Source organism: Solanum stenotomum, chromosome 11 (assembly GCF_019186545.1).
Source record: "Solanum stenotomum isolate F172 chromosome 11, ASM1918654v1, whole genome shotgun sequence".
In the NCBI taxonomy this organism is placed as follows: Eukaryota; Viridiplantae; Streptophyta; class Magnoliopsida; order Solanales; family Solanaceae; genus Solanum; species Solanum stenotomum.
Window position 1 is genome coordinate 56,444,644 of NC_064292.1, and position 21,049 is coordinate 56,465,692.

The 21,049-nt window shown below is 32.5% G+C and overlaps 5 protein-coding genes across 5 annotated transcripts in view; 2 read left to right on the forward strand and 3 right to left on the reverse strand.

The window, feature by feature from the left end:
* The window catches only part of LOC125844882 (inositol monophosphatase 3), a 113,890-nt gene that overhangs the window by 34,021 nt on the left and 58,820 nt on the right, over positions 1–21,049 (forward strand). The gene's annotated exons all lie outside the window — the stretch shown is intronic.
* LOC125844887 (uncharacterized) lies at positions 796–4,759 on the reverse strand. Its single transcript, XM_049524246.1, has 3 exons — positions 4,431–4,759; positions 1,659–1,880; positions 796–1,330 (listed from the first exon to the last, which is right to left on the reverse strand). Exons 1-3 carry the CDS (start codon positions 4,626–4,628, stop codon positions 1,109–1,111), a joined length of 642 nt encoding a protein of 213 aa, XP_049380203.1. The 5' UTR covers positions 4,629–4,759; the 3' UTR covers positions 796–1,108.
* On the forward strand, positions 8,706–12,103 carry LOC125844877 (uncharacterized). Its single transcript, XM_049524234.1, has 6 exons — positions 8,706–9,316; positions 10,385–10,496; positions 10,581–10,752; positions 10,919–11,109; positions 11,285–11,427; positions 11,731–12,103. Exons 1-5 carry the CDS (start codon positions 8,823–8,825, stop codon positions 11,399–11,401), a joined length of 1,086 nt encoding a protein of 361 aa, XP_049380191.1. The 5' UTR covers positions 8,706–8,822; the 3' UTR covers positions 11,402–11,427; positions 11,731–12,103.
* On the reverse strand, positions 12,385–13,755 carry LOC125844886 (uncharacterized). Its single transcript, XM_049524245.1, has 5 exons — positions 13,372–13,755; positions 13,127–13,238; positions 12,944–13,025; positions 12,732–12,783; positions 12,385–12,554 (listed from the first exon to the last, which is right to left on the reverse strand). The coding sequence occupies exons 1-5, from the start codon at positions 13,753–13,755 to the stop codon at positions 12,414–12,416; spliced, it is 771 nt and encodes a 256-aa protein (XP_049380202.1). The 3' UTR covers positions 12,385–12,413.
* On the reverse strand, positions 15,752–17,379 carry LOC125844884 (uncharacterized). Its single transcript, XM_049524244.1, has 5 exons — positions 16,758–17,379; positions 16,511–16,625; positions 16,345–16,426; positions 16,133–16,184; positions 15,752–15,955 (listed from the first exon to the last, which is right to left on the reverse strand). The coding sequence occupies exons 1-5, from the start codon at positions 17,139–17,141 to the stop codon at positions 15,815–15,817; spliced, it is 774 nt and encodes a 257-aa protein (XP_049380201.1). The 5' UTR covers positions 17,142–17,379; the 3' UTR covers positions 15,752–15,814.

Genomic DNA, 21,049 nt, shown 5'->3' on the forward strand with positions numbered 1-21,049 from the left:
AATTAGCATGATTAGTTGAAGTCCTAGAGGAATATTAATTATGATTCATAATTCACGCTAACATAATTAAGGAATATTGTGGAAACCTTTCTGTTTTCTTCTTTACTTTTCTATTTCCTCAATTAGAAAAGAAAGTCGAGACTCGAGAGTCTATCGAAAATAGCTTTTACACTTTAGACAAAATAGGGGTAAAATCTTTATACACTTTATCTCTTCAAACTCCATTTGTGCAATGATTATATTGATTATGATGTTGTTTGATATCTATATTGAAACTGCGATGAATCTAAATTATACCTCGTAAGACCCATTTAAGAGGAGAACATTCATTACTAGGTCGTGTTTTTATACCAAGGACCTCAAACCCGACACTGCTAATTAAAGAGTTGCAAAATTCTATTTTGATTACAATTATGAGAATTTGATAAACGATAAGTTTTTTTTTTATTCATCTCACTATAATTCTCGATAGTAAAAGTCTAAAGACTTTATTTTGCTTTTCATTATGGCCAATGATGATGAATTATTTTGTTGGTGGTCAAAGAAGTACTTACTAGACATGACAAGTTTAAAATTATAATGTTGTCATTAATGGTGACAATCATTATTACCATGAACCAATTCAAATTATCATATCGCAAATATAAATAACGATGATTATGTCTCGATTCCAAACAAGTTTTACGTTCATTTTCGCGTCATTATTTGAAGCATACATTCATCTAAAGCCATCGTAGCACGATCTCTTAAAGTGATGACTTTTAATAACATGAATTGGAAGAAAAATGTATGACATTATGCCACAATTGCTAGTAACTCAATATATTACAAAATTTTGTATATTCCCATTTCAAATGTTAAAAGATGAAATCAACATGAAGCTGATGAAACAATTTTCTATATTACGCAAACCTAAAAAGAGCGATGGAAAGTGGATTTCAAGTTCGATAGTCTCGAGAAGGTATTAGCCACCAGTGACCATACTTCCGTAAAAGCACCATTGGGTGGCCTTTTCTCCCACACTGAATGAAAAAGCAAGCTAACCAAAACACTAAAAATATCAGAATACAAGGAGAAGAAAAGTACTTGCAAGTGAAAGTATGAGTGATTAATCGCTTCCCCATTTTCGTGCTACGGTCTCTTTGGCAGAAACACGAGAAGGAACTTCTTCCGGAGATATGGTACCAAAGCTGTCTTGGCTAGCAGGATATACTTTTCTCATAATCTGTGATGTTACAAAGGTAAACCCGTTCCTTGCTCCGCGTAGAGTGAACAGCAGAGGGTTGAATATCACAGCAAGCATCACATCTCCTTTTGTAACTATCAAGTACTGCAAATTTAAACTCGATGTACTGATGAATAAGAGACAAGTAGAAGTGCGGAATAATATTATTAATTGAAATCTTAAAAGTACCAAAGATACTCATATCCTTCTGTTTCATTTATGAATGTATTTGGCTGAGCACGGAGTTTCAGTAAGAAGGAAAAACATTTGAAGTTTGTGGTCTCAAACATGCCGTGATGTTTATGTGGTAATAAAATCATGCCATATAGGATATAATTGAAACGTATCATTTTGTTAGGAAGAGACTAAGAAGGAAAGAGTGTTACGTAAAATACCCTAGAGGGAGTACAAAGAATCTTATATAATTGCTCACCATGACAATAATACCCAAGATAGCAAGGGTTGCTTGTTGGGCTTCCTGCCAAAAATGGCCATCGTCCGAACCACCAAACCATCTACGCCAATTAAACCAACCGCCTCCGCCTGAATTGTCTCCTCCACCTGCTTCCTCCCTTCGTTTAATTTCTTTATCCCATTTCTCAAACTCAGTTTTCTTTCCTCCCAAAGCACTTTCTAGAGCTTTTCTAGCCTCGTCCTGTTTATATGAAACGACACAACACAGATGGTAAATAGATCTGACAGAATAAGATGACACATAAAATAGAAAAGGAAACTTCCACTTCATACGTTTCACGTAGAGTCACCTTAATCGAATTTCGCAAGCATGTGAAATTACTGCTAAATCTAGAAGCCTTGCCTTGTTCCCAAATATGGCTAAACTAGAATTCTATTTCCTCTGATAGCCAGAGATATCAATTCGAAGAAAACTTGTGTAGCTCGTGTTTACACCAAGATGTTGCAAATTGGAATTACTAAGCTCATTATTTTCTGTTAGATAAGTCAAAAAGTTATTACCGAGGTTTGAGTCTATAAGGTTAAGCATGGCTGAAGAAACCTCGTGAATATAATCCTATGGCAAAACACACAATCGAAGTTGTACACTCCTTTTCTAAGGGTTATCACAAGCCCAGTGTCTGACTCATTTCGAGTGAAATCTCTGGAGTGAAACTTATGTACATAAGAGTGCCACTGTGGAGCAATCTTCATAAAAGCTAACACATATCGATCAAACAATCTGCTCTTCCCATTTATGGCACCTTTATCAGAAAAAATTAGTGAAAATGAATTCTTATTGGCATTTTTGACTTTTTTTATCTCTCTCTTGGAAGCCCTAAATCAAGCTAGAGAACAACTACATTTTCTAGTTTTAGTGAACTAGGCGAATAACTGAAAATAGTGAGAATAACTGTCTTCTATCTTTCTCCCATCAGACAACTACCCATCCAACAACCAAAAAAGCATACCTTTCTGAACCGATTCATAGCCTATATGTGTGCTAATGATCAGCAAGAACTTTGAAACTTCCTCTGGCAATTGTAGCTTAGAAATTCACACCCTTATCCTACACCAAACCCACCAGCGCGGAATGGAAGAAAACGTATGAATAGCCACAGAGCAAATAGCTGGATATGGATCAAGCCGCAATGTCTTCCCTCAGCCCCTCACTACTTCCACACAATTGTTTGTTCTAAAAGCTCCATCTTTTATTTCAAATTTTATTTAATAAATCCATGTTTTCTGAACTATTGACACACGGAAGAAAAAGATTATGAAATGTTCTAAACTCCTCTTCCTTTTTTATTTATAAGAAAATACACTTTTGTGGCTGCAGGGAGAGTGTTCTAAACTCCTCTTTACTAGTAGGACTAATAAGAATACAACATACAAAGGAGATTCAGAGATAATGCCCCGATTTACTCTTCCAATAACCTCAACTCCACGTAAAGCCAAGAATCTAAGGCAACAAACAAAATGCAGGATGCAAAGAACTTAAGGTCAGGATAGAAGAAGCATTTGAAATTGAGGATCTTATCAGAATGTCATGTTCTGGTTTTTCATTTGCTACATGACTACTCCATCTAATAGCTACACTAACACAATTCAACAGCTTTGCCATTTTGCTTATTGAGTGCCTTCTTACCGTGCTACTCCAGTCCAAAGAGGCAGGAAATAGGGAAGGAATGGGAAACCTATTTTGACCAGTAAAAAAGGCCAAAGATACTAAAAAGGAACAATGGAATCAATATCGTAGAGCAACCACAGAAAGTGGTTGTAACTCTTCTGTGAGGATGATGGCAATAGCAGAAGCCAGGCTAAAATGACTGAGAACAGACTCAGGAAAGACCAGAAGCATTTAGTTTTCTTTTTCCTTTCTTTGTCTATATTCTTGACAGGAAGTGTGCTTGGGCTGAGAGATACAAAGACGGAGAAAGCAGACATTTGCCGTCCAATATATATGGCACGAAATCTCGTGGAGAACCCTGTTGCCCAAATTTAAAACTTCAGATACATTTAACTTGTTGTATACTCTTTTGGGTCAATCAAATCGTTTAGGAGTTTCAGATTAGTATGCAATTGAAGAGAGACTCGCAAGATAGGATGCAACACTCATGCAACTGAAACGTGCTTGAAAATCTACCTACGGACTCCAGGACACCATGGTATGAACAAGCACTCAAGCAGAACATCATGATTTTTTCTTTCTTTTGATAACCGTGGTGTCTGTTCCAGCTTTCACGCAACTCAACTTATTATTTCCGCGGGATACATGTCACCTCCCACCAGCAACAAGTACCAAGTAACTCTGTCCTCCAAGGCTAGGAGGACGAATCGAAAAATCACCAGGTGTTTTTTCATTCCCGCTAGGAAAACATCATGAAATTGTTTACACACCCATACAACTTTCTTTCTAGCCCAAACTCACACCAAGAACTACTGAAAACAATTTGTTCACTCACACAAGTACAAACATTTTCTTCCTTATTCCTTTATTGGAGTTAGCAAAAAAAAAAACCCAAGTTGATAACTTTATCACATCTTATACACAACCCACAAGTACAAACACTCTGATTAACCAGCAGGAATGATAACAAATGCAAAACATAAACCCCTTCACTAATTTAGTACACTTTTTTACTACAGACATTTTCGTGATAATCCAAAACACACCCACTTCATTTCTCTCTAAGGGAAAGCGATAAGCCATCAAATTGGGAATTTTCGAAAGCTTAAAACTTTGTACTACCTGTTTGCGATTATCAGAGAAGAGGCAAAAAAATCTGCCATTGCACTGGAGCTTGTGTTGTAAGGAACGGAAACTCTTTTCGGCGGTGGGGGAAGGAGCAGTTAGCAGCGCCGGCCGGGTCAAAGATGAGGTGGCGCGGTGGTGGTGCGGTGGTGCTGGGGTTGAAACTTGTAGGCTCAGCACCTGCGCCATAGCCATAGATTTTGGGTTTTGCTAAGGACTTGTTAAATTGGGCAAATGGCCCAAATGAGTTGTTTTTGGTGTGCACTTAAGTCGGGTAAACTCATTTTAAGTTTTTGGTCCGAAATAGAAGTATAGCAATACGAATGTTTATAAATTTGGGCAAACCACATAAATCCCACTAGTTTAGGTCTTAATTATTAAGATTCTCAATAGTTTCAAATATTACTTCATTTACCATATTTTATGCTTAGGATACATGAGTTTGAATCCATGAGATACATGCAGTTTCTGTCGAATTTTAAAATTGAGATACAAAATTTATTTATTTAAATTAATTGATTGGAACTGATTTCCTTAATTAGAGGAGTAATTGAGGATTTTCAAAATACATAGATAATTAATTTCATTTTATTATTCTTTGAAATAGTAAATTTATTAATATTATTAATTTAAGATAAAAACATGTATGTCTTGGTAATGCAATTTGATTAATTTTAAATTATTACTCTTAAAATAATAAATTCATTAATTTGATGTATCTATATCAATATATGATGTATCCAACAAACTAAACACTTAGATACACGAGTGTCCTGCAAGTACATTCATATGTATCATAGAAGTATCTAGCATTAATTTCATGTATTTGTTATAGGTATCTAGTATTAATTTTATGGATCTATTTATATATATATATATATAAAATATTAATTTCATATATCTTTTATATGTATCTAGTACTAATTTGATGTATCAAGTATCAATTGCATATGTTATATCCAAAAACATGTATCTCGAATACATAATAAGCATATACATCTAATTATGTGTATCTAAATATGGAATATACAAAAAGAAGAAGCATATACATCTAATTATGTGTATTTAAATTTCATACGTTATATTCAAAAACATGTATCTTGAATACATAATAAGCATATACATTTAATTATGCTTATCTAAATATGAAATGTAGTTGAATCACATGAATTTAGGAACAAATCACGACTGTAGAGTGTCTGTCGTATCATTAATATCCTTGTGTTGTTAAAAATCATGTATCCGAAATTTAATGGTGGATACATATACATGGTCAGACACCCCATTACTAAAAATACAACTCAGATCTTAATTAAGATTACTACTTATTGGATACACATGTTTCAAGGGCTATATCAAAGTAATATTGGTACTACCAAATCCATGTCACGGTAACCAAATAAAGCCTTAGAAGAACACCAGCAAACAAAAACTCTCTACAATACTCCCTTTGATCTTTTGTGTTGTGGCATAACATAATCAAAACTAAGATCCATTTCTTTCGGAGACAAACAATCAAGACCCACTCTGAATTAAAGTTTTCTCAGTAGCAGTTACTTTGTTTTGATCTAGTTATAAATGAACAATACAGAATAATATTTGGGTTCAGGAGAATTTGTCGGCCATGATGATGATATCTTGAGAAGAAGAGAGTAGATTAGCTATTGTTGGANGAAGTTTTCTCTGTAGCAGTTACTTTGATTTGATCTAGTTATTAATGAACAATACAGAATAATATTTGGGTTCAGGAGAAATTGTCGGCCATGGTGATGATATCTTGAGAAGAAGAGAGTAGATTAGCTATTGTTAGAATGAAATTGTACGATGAAATTCATGAATCATAAAGGAGGAGACATAATTGAGTGATAAATATGGGAGGGGAGGATTAAGAGATAGTGGTTGATTTGGAGTGAAAGAGTTAATTAAACAAATAATTAATCAATCCTAGTTTTAAGGTATGTGGGTATCTAATAATCTAATTGTATCTTCAAATAATATATTAATATATGGTATAAAATATTAAAAGTGGTAATATATGTAATTGTTTGAAAGTAAAGATAATATTAGTATATATAGTAGTGATGTATGTCTAATAAAGTAGTTTATCCTATAAATTTACGTAGATTACGTATTTGAACAAATTGATAAATGACTATAAGTAGGGCTAGATGTTCGGTTTTTATTAAATTTTGGTTATGTTTGGTTTTTCATCTTCGGTCCGATTGATTTCGATGTTTTTAAAATGATTTTTTTAGTGCAAATAAGAAATAAAATGAGGACCAAATCAAAATATAAGAAAAAATAATTAAAATATTTACATGTGATTAGTGATCATCTTTTGGTGTAATTCAGATGGTCAAACAACTCCTTAACTTTGTCTATTGTGTTATTTGAATACTCCAACTTACAAAATGATTATCTAATTAAATGCTTTCAAATTTTGATGTGCCATGTTAGCGTTGGTCGCTGGATATACATGAGACACGGTGAAAATGTGTTGGAGGGTTTAATTGTTATTTGTGATTAAATTAGAGCGTTTACGTGCCAATTAATGTTATATTTGAATCCTACTTATATGTTATGCATGTATCAAATAGATAAAAAGATCAGTAAGAAAGAAACTATAGGATAAAGAATGAATTAAAAAATGAGAGTACATAGTTTTTCTGTCATTTTTTTTTCTTGATGCTCAATGTTTGATATTTATGTTGAAATACTGATTAATTTAATGATACCTCACTCAAAGTCCACTTAAGAAAAAAATACGTGTTCACTTTTTTTTATGTCAAACTCAAATTCGAGACCTCAAATTAAACGTAAAGTGATAAGTATTATCTATGTTTATGGAAAATCTTGCTTTGCATTGCAAAGATTGTGAGCTTCATCAAGTTGTTGACCAAACCCAATCTTAATCAAACGGCATGTAGCTGTGACACGCAAACACTCATTATTTCCCAAAATAACCTCACTGTTTCATGGTAGAGTACCATGGCTTCAAGGGTATTTAAGTAAACTTAAGCCCAAAAAAAAGAGCAAAAAATAATTCAAAAACTGTTGGGAAAGACAAGACAATTCCAATTTTAGCCCAACCTCTTTTGGGCCCACCACTTTATCTTTATCCTCTCAAATAGTACTATTCTTTTACCTTTTTTTCTCTAAAATAAAGGTCCCCACTTCACATAATTACATTTATAACCTTGCTTCTTCTTGATGCTAACACGTCGTTCGTTTCATTTTACGTCAAAGTGTTCGACTAAACTCTATAATAATAATAGTAAGAATATGCATAATCATAAGTGAATTCTCGAAAAATGATGCATACAAGTCTACAGTTTTATTCTTATTTTGTGAAAATAACAAAATTCTTTAATCTGGATAAAGAATATTTTTTTTGATATAAATTAAAAATAAGGTTATGGCACTGAAAAGTATTGTCTAGTGACGTCCAAGGGTGTGACCTAGTGATCAATGAAGTGGTTGAGAATTATGAGGTCACAGATTCAAAATTTCAACAGGAATAAAAAACACTTATTCTCATTTGTCTTAGCCTTGATGTACAGAGTTACATATTACCTGTTGTTGGTGGGAGGTGATAGATGTCCCGTGTAATTAGTCGATATGCAAGAAAGCTGGTCATCATAAAAAATCTTCTAGTAATCAATCAAGTAAATTAAAAATCATGAGATTTCATATTTAAATTTCAGCAAAGCACAAAAAAGTACTCTCTTCGTCTCATATTAGATGGACACTTTCTATTTTACTGGCAATTAAGAAATCATTAATAGATTGATCAACTTTATTATTTTTCCTTTTCTCATATTAATTACCCTCATGGAAAATAAATTCTTGGATCTTCAAAATTTATTTAGACTCTCAAAGGCAATATTAATTGTTGGGATAAAATGAGAAAAAAAATAATTAATTCTATCTTGATTTAGTAAATGATCAAGTAATATATGGTAAATAATTTTTAGTAAAACGTCCATCTAATATGTGATAGAAAGAGTAGATAACTCTATTTGTCCAAACTGTAATAAACCAAATTATTCAATACCTATATTGCATATATTATGTAAAATTAATTAAAATGCGTATAAATTGATTTGGATACGAAATTATTTAAAAAGAAAAGAAAAAAGGTCAGAAGTGGGACCCTTAGAGAGTAGAGAGCATGGAAAAAGTGCAAAAAGTAGTAAACAAACTTTTAAACTAAGCAAGGGTATATTCGTCATTAAATACTTATATATCAGATAAGAGAGAGAGAGAGGCACAGCCATTAACAGAGAAAGAGAGTGAGCTTGAACAGAGAGAAAGAAGAAGAAGAAGAACAGAGAGAGAGAGAGAACATTAACGCCGTTAGCTTCACCGTTACTGTATGAAAGCAAAGCTATGGTGTCGGACCAGGAAATAGCTAGAGGTGTTGAGATTTTGCTCCGTCAATCGGACCCTAACGCCGTTACATCGTTAAATGGCGTCGTACAACAGCTCGGAGCAAAACTTGGACAGGACCTTTCACATAAAGCGGAGTTTATCAGTGATCAGATCAGTCTTCTCCGATCACAGCCACCGCAGCTTATTTCTCCTCCGTTGATGGTTAAAGACCATTTTACCCTCCTGAACCACCCACAATTTGCTAATACTCAAGCTCAACAACAGTTTTATTCTCATTTTGCCCTTCAACAACAACATCATCATAACCAGCAACAGCAGCTCTACTTTCAGCACCATGTACCTCCACTGCTGTCTCCGCAGCAGCAGCACCGGCAACCACCGTCACTGCAACCGCAAGTGCAGATACAAGCTCCGGCGCCGGTGGTGGTGAGAACAGCTGCTGCTCCAGCTCAACATGCGTCGTCAAATGTCGCTTATGTCCCTAAGGAAAGGTATGGTGTATTTCGTTGTAGTAAAAATCGGCGAGGATAAGTTTGTCTTTTTAACTTTTTCAATGTAAGATGAAAATTTAATTTTACTGAAAATACTGTTTAAGATTTTTTTTTTTTTTGCTAAGTTAAAGTTGGTGCTGGTAGTTGGGCGAATATAGGTGGAGTAAAAAGGGGTAGTCTTTTTATTTATTTTCTAAATTAATACCATGCTCTTGTGTCATTTGATTACGTTATTTAATCGTTTCCTATGTTTACGTAATTACGTGTTCAAATTTAGTAGCAATTTTGCATCAAAGTTGATCCGAACATCACGATTATCAAAAAAAAATTGGTAGCAACTTTGATAGTATAGGGCTATTACTTGGCCAATTACAACCTTACAAGAGTAGACAAAGTATTTAAATCATTGTTGGATAAAAAAAACTAGAGAGTTAATTGTATGTACTAATGGTCATCGACATAATCAGAAGAAATGGACGCACAAATGGAACACGAATGAGTATTATTTAGGGGATATAATTTCGATCTAAACCTGGAAACCGTATCTTTATATATGGTTACTTTGTCCCTTTGGAGACCAATAAAGTACTCGTACATGATTGATAAAGTTACGTTGTATTGAGGGAATTGTTTTGTCTCAATCAATCAATAATACAGTCACATTTACGCTTCCTAAGTAGGTAGTTGTAAGTTGTAACCATTTTATATTGTTTTTCACCTTTTTCTCGTTTTCTAAAGTGAATTTGAACTTTTGGGAGTTATAGTTCTTTCCGTAGAGTTTGAAATGTTTTTTTACTTGAGAAATTAACCATTTTGGGAAATTTTAAATTGGAAGTGTCTTACATCGAACCTAATGACGTGGAGGAAAAGCATTGCACGTTATATTAGAAGTGTCCTGTGCTTTTAGAGCGATTTTGTTTCCTAATCGATGTGTGAAACTCGAAAATAAATGATATCTGATTCAGTTAAGTAAACGTATTCCCTCTAGTTATACGAGTTGAGCAAATTGTTTATGTGGTTTAACTATCCAAAGCTTCCTGTATTTGATATGGTTTCTGTTTTGTCCAGTGCTACTTCTGGAACAAAAAGGAGAGGTGGACCAGGTGGTCTTAACAAAGTCTGTGGTGTTTCACCTGAACTTCAGGCTATTGTTGGTCAACCCACAATGCCCAGGACAGAGGTATGATTGTCATATCAAAAGTTCCCGAGTTGTAGTTGGCTGTCATTACATAGATCATATATACATCTTTCTTTGCTCGATTAGATTGTGAAGCAGCTGTGGGTGTACATCAGGAAACACAACTTACAGGATCCTGGTAACAAGCGAAAGATTATCTGCAACGATGCTCTGCGAGCACTCTTTGAAACAGACTGCACCGATATGTTCAAGATGAATAAGCTGCTGGCTAAACATATCACGGCACTCGATCCTTCAAGTATGTCAAATAATAAATGATATCCTTTTGTAATAATATATCTCTTATTTTCACACTTATAAAAAGTACATCGAAAAAGAAGAAAAGGGAAAAATCCACAAATAGCTACAGTTTGAAGGGTTTATAACTATTTTAATGAAGACGTTCTCCTCTCCAACCCCTGCAGAACAAGCTGATCAAGCTAAAAGATTGAAGGTTGAAGCTGATTCTGTGGCTACTAAGGTTGAACAACCTGTCTCATCCACTGTTACAATATCTGATGCGCTCGCCAAATTTTTTGGAAGTGAAGAAAAGGAGATTCTCCAAACAGATGCTGTGAAACGTATTTGGGAGTATATAAAGCTTAACCAACTTGAGGTAGATGTCTATAATCTACTTCTTTTGTTTTGGTTATACAGAGGGCATGTGTTTGTTTTCTCTACTCTTAGTTCCTTTCTCGTTTTCTACCTCGCTACAAGTTTTTAATATCTATAAGCAATATCATCACATATCTCTGCATCTTTAGCATATATATCTGCATTTCTGCTTGCAGGATCCTGTGAATTCTACGATGATCGTGTGTGACGCAAAGCTTCAGGAACTCCTTCAATGTGAAAGCATTTCGGCCACAGAATTACCTGAGAGGCTGGCAGGTCGTCATTTTGTCTAGCAATGACTATATGTCTATATAATATGGTAGGTAAAAAGCCATGTTGCATTAACCCTTTCATATGCACAAATAAATTTAATCTTGGACAACCCCATTGAATATGAGCTATGACACACGAGCCACTTTTTACTTCTCTTCCTCTTAAGTTGTAAGATGAAAAATTTTCTAGTCTACAGAGAATAACGCGTTCTTAGTGACTGACAAAATCATTGCACCTAAGTAATTTTCTAATATCTTATACAAGATTATGCTGACTTGAGTATCTTCATGTGTTATTTTTCGATACCCATAAGCATTTGTATTGAACTTCAAGTTGTGGTTTTTTGCAGGTATTTCACCTCAAGTTGTTCGATGACACGCTAATGTTTCCGAAGATGTATCTTGGTTTTTAGGTAAGTTCAGTTTATTAACATAGTTAGACATCATGGTATGTAATTAGAAATCTGGATTGATCTGCTCCCGGCCTTATGGCGGAAAGTTGTTTTTGTAATCATGCCACGGCCTTGATCTAGGTTCACTAGCCTCCTTTGTTCTTGTAAAATCCTGGCATTCTTGATATATATGGATAGTAGGAACATTAACAGATCCTTAGCTTGTTCGAACTCGTTGGAGTTAAGATGTACATGCCAGGTCTACAATATACATTGGAGAGTATATTTCTCTTTCGTCGTTGATATAAAATTTCTGCTTTCTTATTGCTTTCGTTGCCCCTGTTGAGGAAATGATCTCCTATGACTAGTTACAATTTGAATAGAAGAAGACGACCAAAGGAGTGACATTTTAAACATCGTTGTTATGTCTCTTTCCTAATGCTTATTTATAGCATATTGATTTTGAGTTGCTTGTTCTGTGATAATCTTCATAGATGGCACCAAAAATTTCTGCCATCTATGAAGATTCATCACAGAAGAAGTAACTCAGAATCGCTACAATAACATATTCAGTATAATCCCACAAGTGAGGTTTGGAAACTTAGAATCGCTATGAATCAAAAAAGGAAATTACTAGTGAATTACATGAAGTTCTTAATCAAATACAGCAAAGCTACAAATAGTAGAATCATTAACAAAATTTTCATTGCCTCTTTCATCTTCCCCTTCAAAATATTTGGAGTCATCTTTTGAATTGTTCTCAAAAGGAAGGATGATATTTTCTGGTGAATTGAAATAAAAACAGAGAAAATATTATATTAGTACTAGCTAAAATTGTAGACCATGTATCTATACTTTTGCTATCATATGTATTACTCGAACACAAAATATTTAAAATATATATGAATAGATTGTGATCAAAGAATAATTTGTTCAGACTCTCGAACATTATCACTCACCAATCTAAGTGGCTCAATTTGAAGGAGTGGCTCCATGATCATCTCCACATTCCTGTCATTGGAAGGAAATCGTTAGTTCATACTAACCGATTCATTATTCATCGAGTTTTACATAGATGGTTCCATTATCTATCGACTTTCGAATCCTCTTGATTATAAAAACAAGGATAGAGGAAATCTTGATATTAACATGTTTTTTCCCTCCTCTTTACCTTATCATCATACGACCCTTGTAATAATGGCAATGATAGAATCCGAAACCTTTCACAATAGGAATATGAGTGTCACTGCATTCTGCAATAAAAATAAATGGTAATCGAAGAATTCAAATTAGTCAATTCAGTAAATTTCAAATATCGTTTTGGAAGAATAAAAGCATAGAACAATGGGCTAACCTAGTTTCCAAGCAACCCCAACATCTGTTCCATCATGTGTAGTTGGTTTGAAAACAATCTCAAAGTTATTCCCTAGGAGCTTTATGATTGATTTGAAGAAATCTATTACTTGCTGCAAGGAGAAAAATAAACAAAAAATAAATAGTAAGATTTTTTTACAAATAAATCACAAGAGATTTTCGTAAACGGGCATAGAAGATCATTTCCTCGAAAATCACATTGGAGAGATAAAGAGTTTAACATACCTCCTTGCCATAGAAAGTTTGTAAAGAGGAGGCAACATTGCTAATACATCTACATTCTTCTCCAATTATATCAGACAATTCAATAAGATTTTTATTTTTAAGTGCTTTATAAAGTTTTTGTACTGTTTCCATAGCTTTTGGGTCTTCTTCTGGATTATTATTTTCTGAATTATCTGATTTATTACATTTCAAAGGGTATAATAGGCAATTTCTTTTGGATGAAACTTGGTTTAATTGAATAAAACTAGAAACATATTTTTGGTCATGAAGAAGTTGTAGTTTCTTTTTTCGATGGAGCGAAAATTGGGAGTTTTTTTCTTGGAAAATTATTGGGAATTTTTTATTAGAGATTAAGGTAGAAGGGAAAATATTTAGTGAACTCATTTTCAAGAAAATTGTATGTGTATGAATGTGAAATAATTTGTTTATATATTTATAACACTTTTTTCATAACATGAGTTTCACATATATGAAGAGAATAGAGCATAACATGTTCATTAAGGTTTTAACCATTGCAAGATTGGAATATTTGATATAGTATCATGGCCTAGGGAATAAATATAGCTATATAGGTCAAGCAAAATATAAATTGGAAAACTCATCTTTTTTCTATATTGATGAGGGAGGAAGAGTATCTGAAATCAATTATGGGGTTAGGAATTTTTACTAAGGAAAATTAAATTATAAAGAAGTAACAATTCAGTGAGTTTTAACATAGATATAAGATACTTAACTATATAGTGTAATTTTCGAGCAAAAAGGTGTTGATTGACATATCTTAGACAAGGATGATTTTGCCTCTGTTGTGAAACACGAAGTAATAGATTGATGAGTGGAAGAAACAACATATGCAGAGTAATTTCATAAGTAGGGTTTGGGAGGATGGTGTGTACGCAGTCCTACCCTTATCTTATGAAGGTAGAGAGACTGTTTTCGATAGATATTCGACTTATTCTTACGTTTTTTTCCCATGATTCCAAGAGGACATCAATCCCAAAATGATCCTCTTCAAACTCAGCCCCGCTTGCTTGCTCGGAAGGGCCCGGAAGAGGAAGTGATCCCCCGACACTAAAAACCAAAATCCGTGGAGATTGAATATCCTTAAATCCCAACCAAGCACTATCTAATAAGCTCATGTGATCTTTTGGGCATTTTCCAAACATATCTACACATAATTTTTTCGTACCAATCAGTAATCAAAAGTTGTATGGTTAAAGCATTTCGTTGTGATGAGTGACATTTCCTTGGAAATACATTGTTGGATTTGCATGAATGTTATTTAGTTTTGTGTCCATTTTTGTAAACAAATTCACAATGTAGGCACCAAAACATGTTAACATGACCATGTTTTAAGAAAAATATGTTGGAATTTGGGACTTCAAATAATACAAGATAGTGGTTTTCCCAATGTATGAATGAAAAAGAAATCTTTATTACAAATAGCTGGTTGGATTAATTGTTCAATTTTCCTAATCAATATACATAGACTATACACGATTATACACATATTCAATATGAATCAAATATACATTGTACATCTACCAGCTATTTTTACTTTAAGCGGTTGATTAAACAACTATTTAGGTTAATTTTTCAATAAAATGAGGTGCGCGATTGTGCATGTGGATAAGGACTAGGTCCTATCTATAAACAAATACCATTTCATCTTTTCTATAGTTGTTAAAGAAAACTCTTGAGTTCCATTGTTAAATTGTATGTCTATTGTCATTCACTACACCAAAAAGAATTATTTTACGGTAATAAATTTATTTACTGCCACAAAAATATTTATCAACAATTAATTAAATGTCATGCAATCCAGAGTCGCTAAAGGCTCTAGTGACATTTATTTTCTAATCGATATAATATATATTAACTATACACAATTATACACATATTACTATATTAACTATACACAATTATACACATATTATATCTGGATTGACTAGCCTCCTTTGTTCTTGTAAAATCCTGGCATTCTTGATATATATGGACAGTAGGAACATTAACAGATCCTTAGCTTGTTCGAACTCGTTGGAATTAAGATGTACATGTCAGATCTATAATATACATTGGAGAGTATATTTCTCTTTCGTCGTTGATATAAAATTCCTGTTTTCTTAGTGCTTTCGTTGCCCATGTTGAGGAAATGATCTCCTATGACTAGTTACAATTTGAATAGAAGAAGACAACCAGAGGAGGGAGTGACATTTTAAACATCGTTGTTATGTCTCTTTCCTAATGCTTATTTATAGCATATCGATTTTGAGTTGCTTGTTCTGTGATAATCTTCATATATGGCACCAAAATTTCTGTCATCTATGAAGATTCATCACACAAGAAGCAACTCATAATCTCTACAATAACATATCCAGTATAATTTCACAAGTGGAGTTTGGAAACTCAGAATCGCTATGAATCAAAAAAGGAAATTACTAGTGAATTACATGAAGTTCTTAATCAAATACAGCAAAGCTACAAATAGTAGAATCATTAACAAGATTTTCGTAGCCTCTTTCATCTTTCCCTTCAAAATATTTGGAGTCATCTTTTGAATTGCTCTCAAAAGGAAGGATGATATTTTCTGGTGAATTGAAATAAAAACAGAGAGAATATTATATTAGTACTAGCTAAAATTGTAGACCATGTATCTATAATTTTGCTATCATATGTATTACTCGAACACAAAATATTTAAAAGATATATGAATAGATTGTGATCAAAGAATTATTTGTTCAGACTCTCGAACATTATCACTCACCAATCTAAGTGGCTCAATTTGAAGGAGTGGCTCCATGATCATCTCCACATTCCTGTCATTCGAAGGAAATCTTTAGTTCGTACCAACAGATTCATTATTCATCGAGTTTTACATAGATGGTTTCATTAACTATTGAGTTTTGAATCCTCTTGATTATAAAAACAAGGATAGAGGGAATCTTGATATTAACATGTTTTTTCCCTTCTCTTTACCTTATCATCATACGACCCTCGTAATAATGACAATGATAGAATCCAAAACCTTTCACAATAGGAATATGAGTTTCACTGCATTCTGCAATAAAAATAAATGGTAATTGAAGGATTCAGAATTAGTCGAGTTAGTAAATTTCGAATATCGATTGAATAATGGGCTAACCTAGTTCCCAAGCAACCCCAACATGTGTTCCATCATGTGTAGTAGGTTTGAAAACAATCTCAAAGTTGTTATTCCCAAGGAGCTTTATGATTGATTTGAAGAAATCAATAACTTGCTTCAAGGAGAAAAACAAACAAAATAAATAGTAAGATTTTTTTTATAAATAAATCACAAGAGATTTTCATAAATGGGTATAGAAGATCATTTCCTCGAAAATCACATTGGAGAGATAAAGAGTTTAACATACCTCCTTACCATAGAAAGTTTGTAAGGAGGAGGCAACATTGCTAATACATCTACATTCTTTTCCAATTATATCAGACAATTCAATAAGATTTTTACTTTTAAGTGCTTTATAAAGTTTTTGTACTGTTTCCATAGCTTTTGGGTCTTCTTCTGGATTATTATTTTCTGAATTATCTGATTTATTACATTTCAAAGGGTATAATAGGCAATTTCTTTTGGATGAAACTTGGTTTAATTGAATAAAACTAGAAACATATTTTTGGTCATGAAGAAGTTGTAGTTTCTTTTTTTGATGGAGAGAAAATTGGGAGTTTTTTTTTTGGAAAATTATTGGGAATTTTTTATTAGAGATCAAGGTAGAAGGGAAAATATTTAGTGAACTCATTTTCAAGAAAATTGGATGTGTATGAATGTGAAATAATTTGTTTATATATTTATAACACTTTGTTCATAACATGAGTTTCACATATATGAAGAGAATAAAGCATAACATGTTCATTAAGGTTTCAACCATTGCAAGATTGGAATATTTGATATAGTATCATGGCCTAGGGAATAAATATAGCTATATAGGTCAAGCAAAATATAAATTTGAAAACTCATCTTTTTCTATATTGATGAGGGAGGAAGAGTATCTAAAATCAATGACGGGGTCAGGATTTAAGGAAAATCAAAATATAAAGGAGTGACAATTCAAAGAGTTTTAACATATAAGATACTTAACTATATAGTGTAATTTTCGAGTAAAAAGGTGTTGATTGACATCGCTTAGACAAGGATGATTTCGCCATTGTTGTGAAACACGAAGTAATAGATTGATGAGTGGAAGAAACAACATACGCAAAGTAATTTCACAAATGGGGTTTGAGAGGATGGTGTGTACGCAACCTTACCCTTATCTTTTGAAGGTAGAGAAACTGCCTTTTTATAGACCTTCGACTTATCCTTACGTGGAAATTGAATATCCTTAAATCCCAACCAAGCACTATCTAAGCTCATGTGATCTTTTGGATATTTTCCACACACATCTACACATAATTTTTTGGTACCAATCAGTAATCAAAAGTTATATGGTTAAAGCATTTCATTGTGATGAATGACATTTCCTTGGAAATACATTGTTGGATTTGCATGAATGTTATTTAGTTTTGTGTCCATTTTTGTAAACAAATTCACAATGTAGGCACCAAAACATGTTAACATGACCATGTTTTAAGAAAAAAATGTTGGAATTTGGGACTTCAAATAATACAAGATAGTGGTTTTCCCAATGTGTGAATGAAAAAGAAATCTTTATACAAATAGCTGGTTGGATTAATTGTTCAATTTTCCTAATCAATATACATAGACTATACACGATTATACACATATTCAATATGAATCAAATATACATTGTACATCTACCAGCTATTTTTACTTTAAGCGGTTGAGTAAACAACTATTTAGGTTAATTTTTCAATAAAATGAGGTGCGATTGTGCATGTGGGTAAGGACTAGGTCCTATCTATAAACAAATATCATTTCATCTTTTCTATAGTTGTTAAAGAAAACTCTTGAGTTCCATAGTTAAATGGTATGTCTATCGTTATTCACTACACCAAAAAGAAATTTTTTGCGGTAATAAATTTATTTACTGTCACAAAAATATTTAGTAACAATTAATTAAATGTCATGCAATCCAGAGTCGCTAAAGGCTCTAGTGAAATTTATTTTCTAATCGATATAATATATACTAACTATACACAATTATACACATATTACTATATTAACTATACACAATTATACACATATTATATACTCTCTCCATTTAAGAAAGAATGGCCTTATTTCCTTTTTAGTCTGTTTCAAAAAGAATGACCATTTTCCTTTTTTGGCAACACTTTAATTTCAACTTTCCACATGACATGTTTAAGGCCACAAGATTAAAGGGTTTTTTGGTACATTTGACATAACTTTAATTTAGAACCACAAGATTAAAAAGTTTTCTTTCTTTTCTTAAACTTCGTTCCAAGTCAAACTAGGATATTCTTTTTGAAACGAAGGGAGTATGAATTAAGCATGTATTATACATCATTGGGCCATGAAATATGACTAGTGAAGAATTTTGACATTTTTAGTCAGTATGACCAAGTGCATATGGGCCTTAAATGGACCCACCTTCATATATATATATATATATATATATATATATATATATATATATATATANTTAAAAAAACTCTTACATCAAACATTAATATTTGAACATTTGAACCCATATTAAATGTACATCAATTTTCAATAAAACTTACGTGATTTGGTTAAATAAGAAAGCTAAGATGGTATCTATCTTGAAAGCAACTTTATAAAAGAGGGAGGCCCCTACTACTCTCAATAATGTATTTTTGGATTGGTAAGCATATTGCATTTCTAGTTCACTACCAAAAAAAAGGAAATTTCCAATGGACTTTCCGTCAATATGGTTGACTGATAATTACTGGTAATTCTAATTTCATGTAGATGAGTTGTATTCTATAATTTGAACTCAGGATGAATTTTTGTTGGCTCACCTTTGCGAGATCACAATCCCTTTATCTCCGTTGTCATATCATATATATCTCTCAGGACATAAGGTGTATGATGACTTGATGTCATCCTCACCTTCCTCTAGGCTTATCATCAAGTAAATTTTCTGTAATGTAGCCTGTTGGTAACATAACTCAACGATTTTTCGACTCATCTAAGTCTATCAAATAATCGTTTTGGCCCTTTTGAAAAAACTAATCATATTGCTTAATTAACAAGGGCAGAAAAAAGATTCACATATCATCATAATAAAAACAAATTAAAAGTAGATAAAAATTTCTCCAATGTTGTTGACAGACAGTCAAGTCATTGAAATTGATGAAATAATTACAAATCTAACAGACCAACTTTTAAGGGAAGAAACCTAGGATTTTATCTTCCTTTCTTTTTACGATGTTTTGATTGCCAAGTAGTTTAGTCTTTTTTTGTTGAGTTTAACAAATGATTGATTCTGGAGTATCGGTGAAGTTGTTTTTTATACGATTTGTAAATATTGTACTTCAAGAATTCAAGTCGTGAAATCAATTTATCAATGATACTTATGTTAAGGTAAATTGTCTACATTACACATTCTTTTCACAGTACGATACGTATTGAACTAACCTTTTTATTAGATTCACCTACAACGTCCTATATGGGCGAAGCAACTAGGAACAAGGTCAAAACTATTCTTATGTATGTTGAATTTCTTACTTCTTGATTTGTTTTTTTTTTATATATTTTTTAAATTGTCTTAGTGAAAATTCTGATTCCACACTTAATCTAACAAAAATATATACAACTTAAATCTTTTATGTGAAAATTATCAAATTAACATTGGAAACTAGACAGGCTTTCTAACATGGACCATATGGTTTTACAAGTTTTTGCTAAAGTGAAAAAAAAGACTCCAACATGAATCATTAAATTTTAAAGGTGCTTGTCGATTAATATCCACAATTTTAGGAAAAAATGAGCAGTCCTTATTATTATGTTGTTTTTTTCAAAAAATAAATAAATATAACAATCTTGAATTTGCCTCCACGTATTATTTTTACGTCATCATTATTGGCAAAGAAGTTGTAGAATGAAGTGATTTTCAATTCATAGACTTATATATAACTTGAATATATATTATTCGTAAGGGTGACTGAGTTGGTGCAACATGTGATATTTCATAAAAAATATCAGGGATCAATTTCTCTTGTCAACGCCTTTTCGGTTAAGCTCGTCATGTGATCGGGTTTGCCTTGTATAGTGTACATCTCCTATGTGATTTGTGAACTATTGTACATAACAAATAACAACAAATTCAAAGAAAAAACTTGAATATATAGTTCACAAAGTTTTAATCGAATTTAAAAGATTTTTATACAATATAGTTCAAGAATAAGGCACGTCGATCAATTGGAGTAATCCATCATTATTGCAAATTTGTAATGTATCTTAAGTGGCATTATGAAAAGTCCTTTTTGAGGTTGAAAGAATTTTCCCATTGGGAAAAAACAAAAAATGCGTTATGAATCCTATTGATGTAACTTTTTTATTTTTTGAAGATCTCTAAAATTTGAATACAATTAAGAGAAAGTAAAGTGTTAGACTTTTTTGTCTTTTCTTGTTTATGTCTTCAATATTTAAGACTTATTAATTTGACTAATTCAAATTCATATAATATAGAATACAATTAAGAGAAAGTAAAGAGTATTCGCTATTTTCAAAACTTAGACCATCAAATCTTTACTTATATAT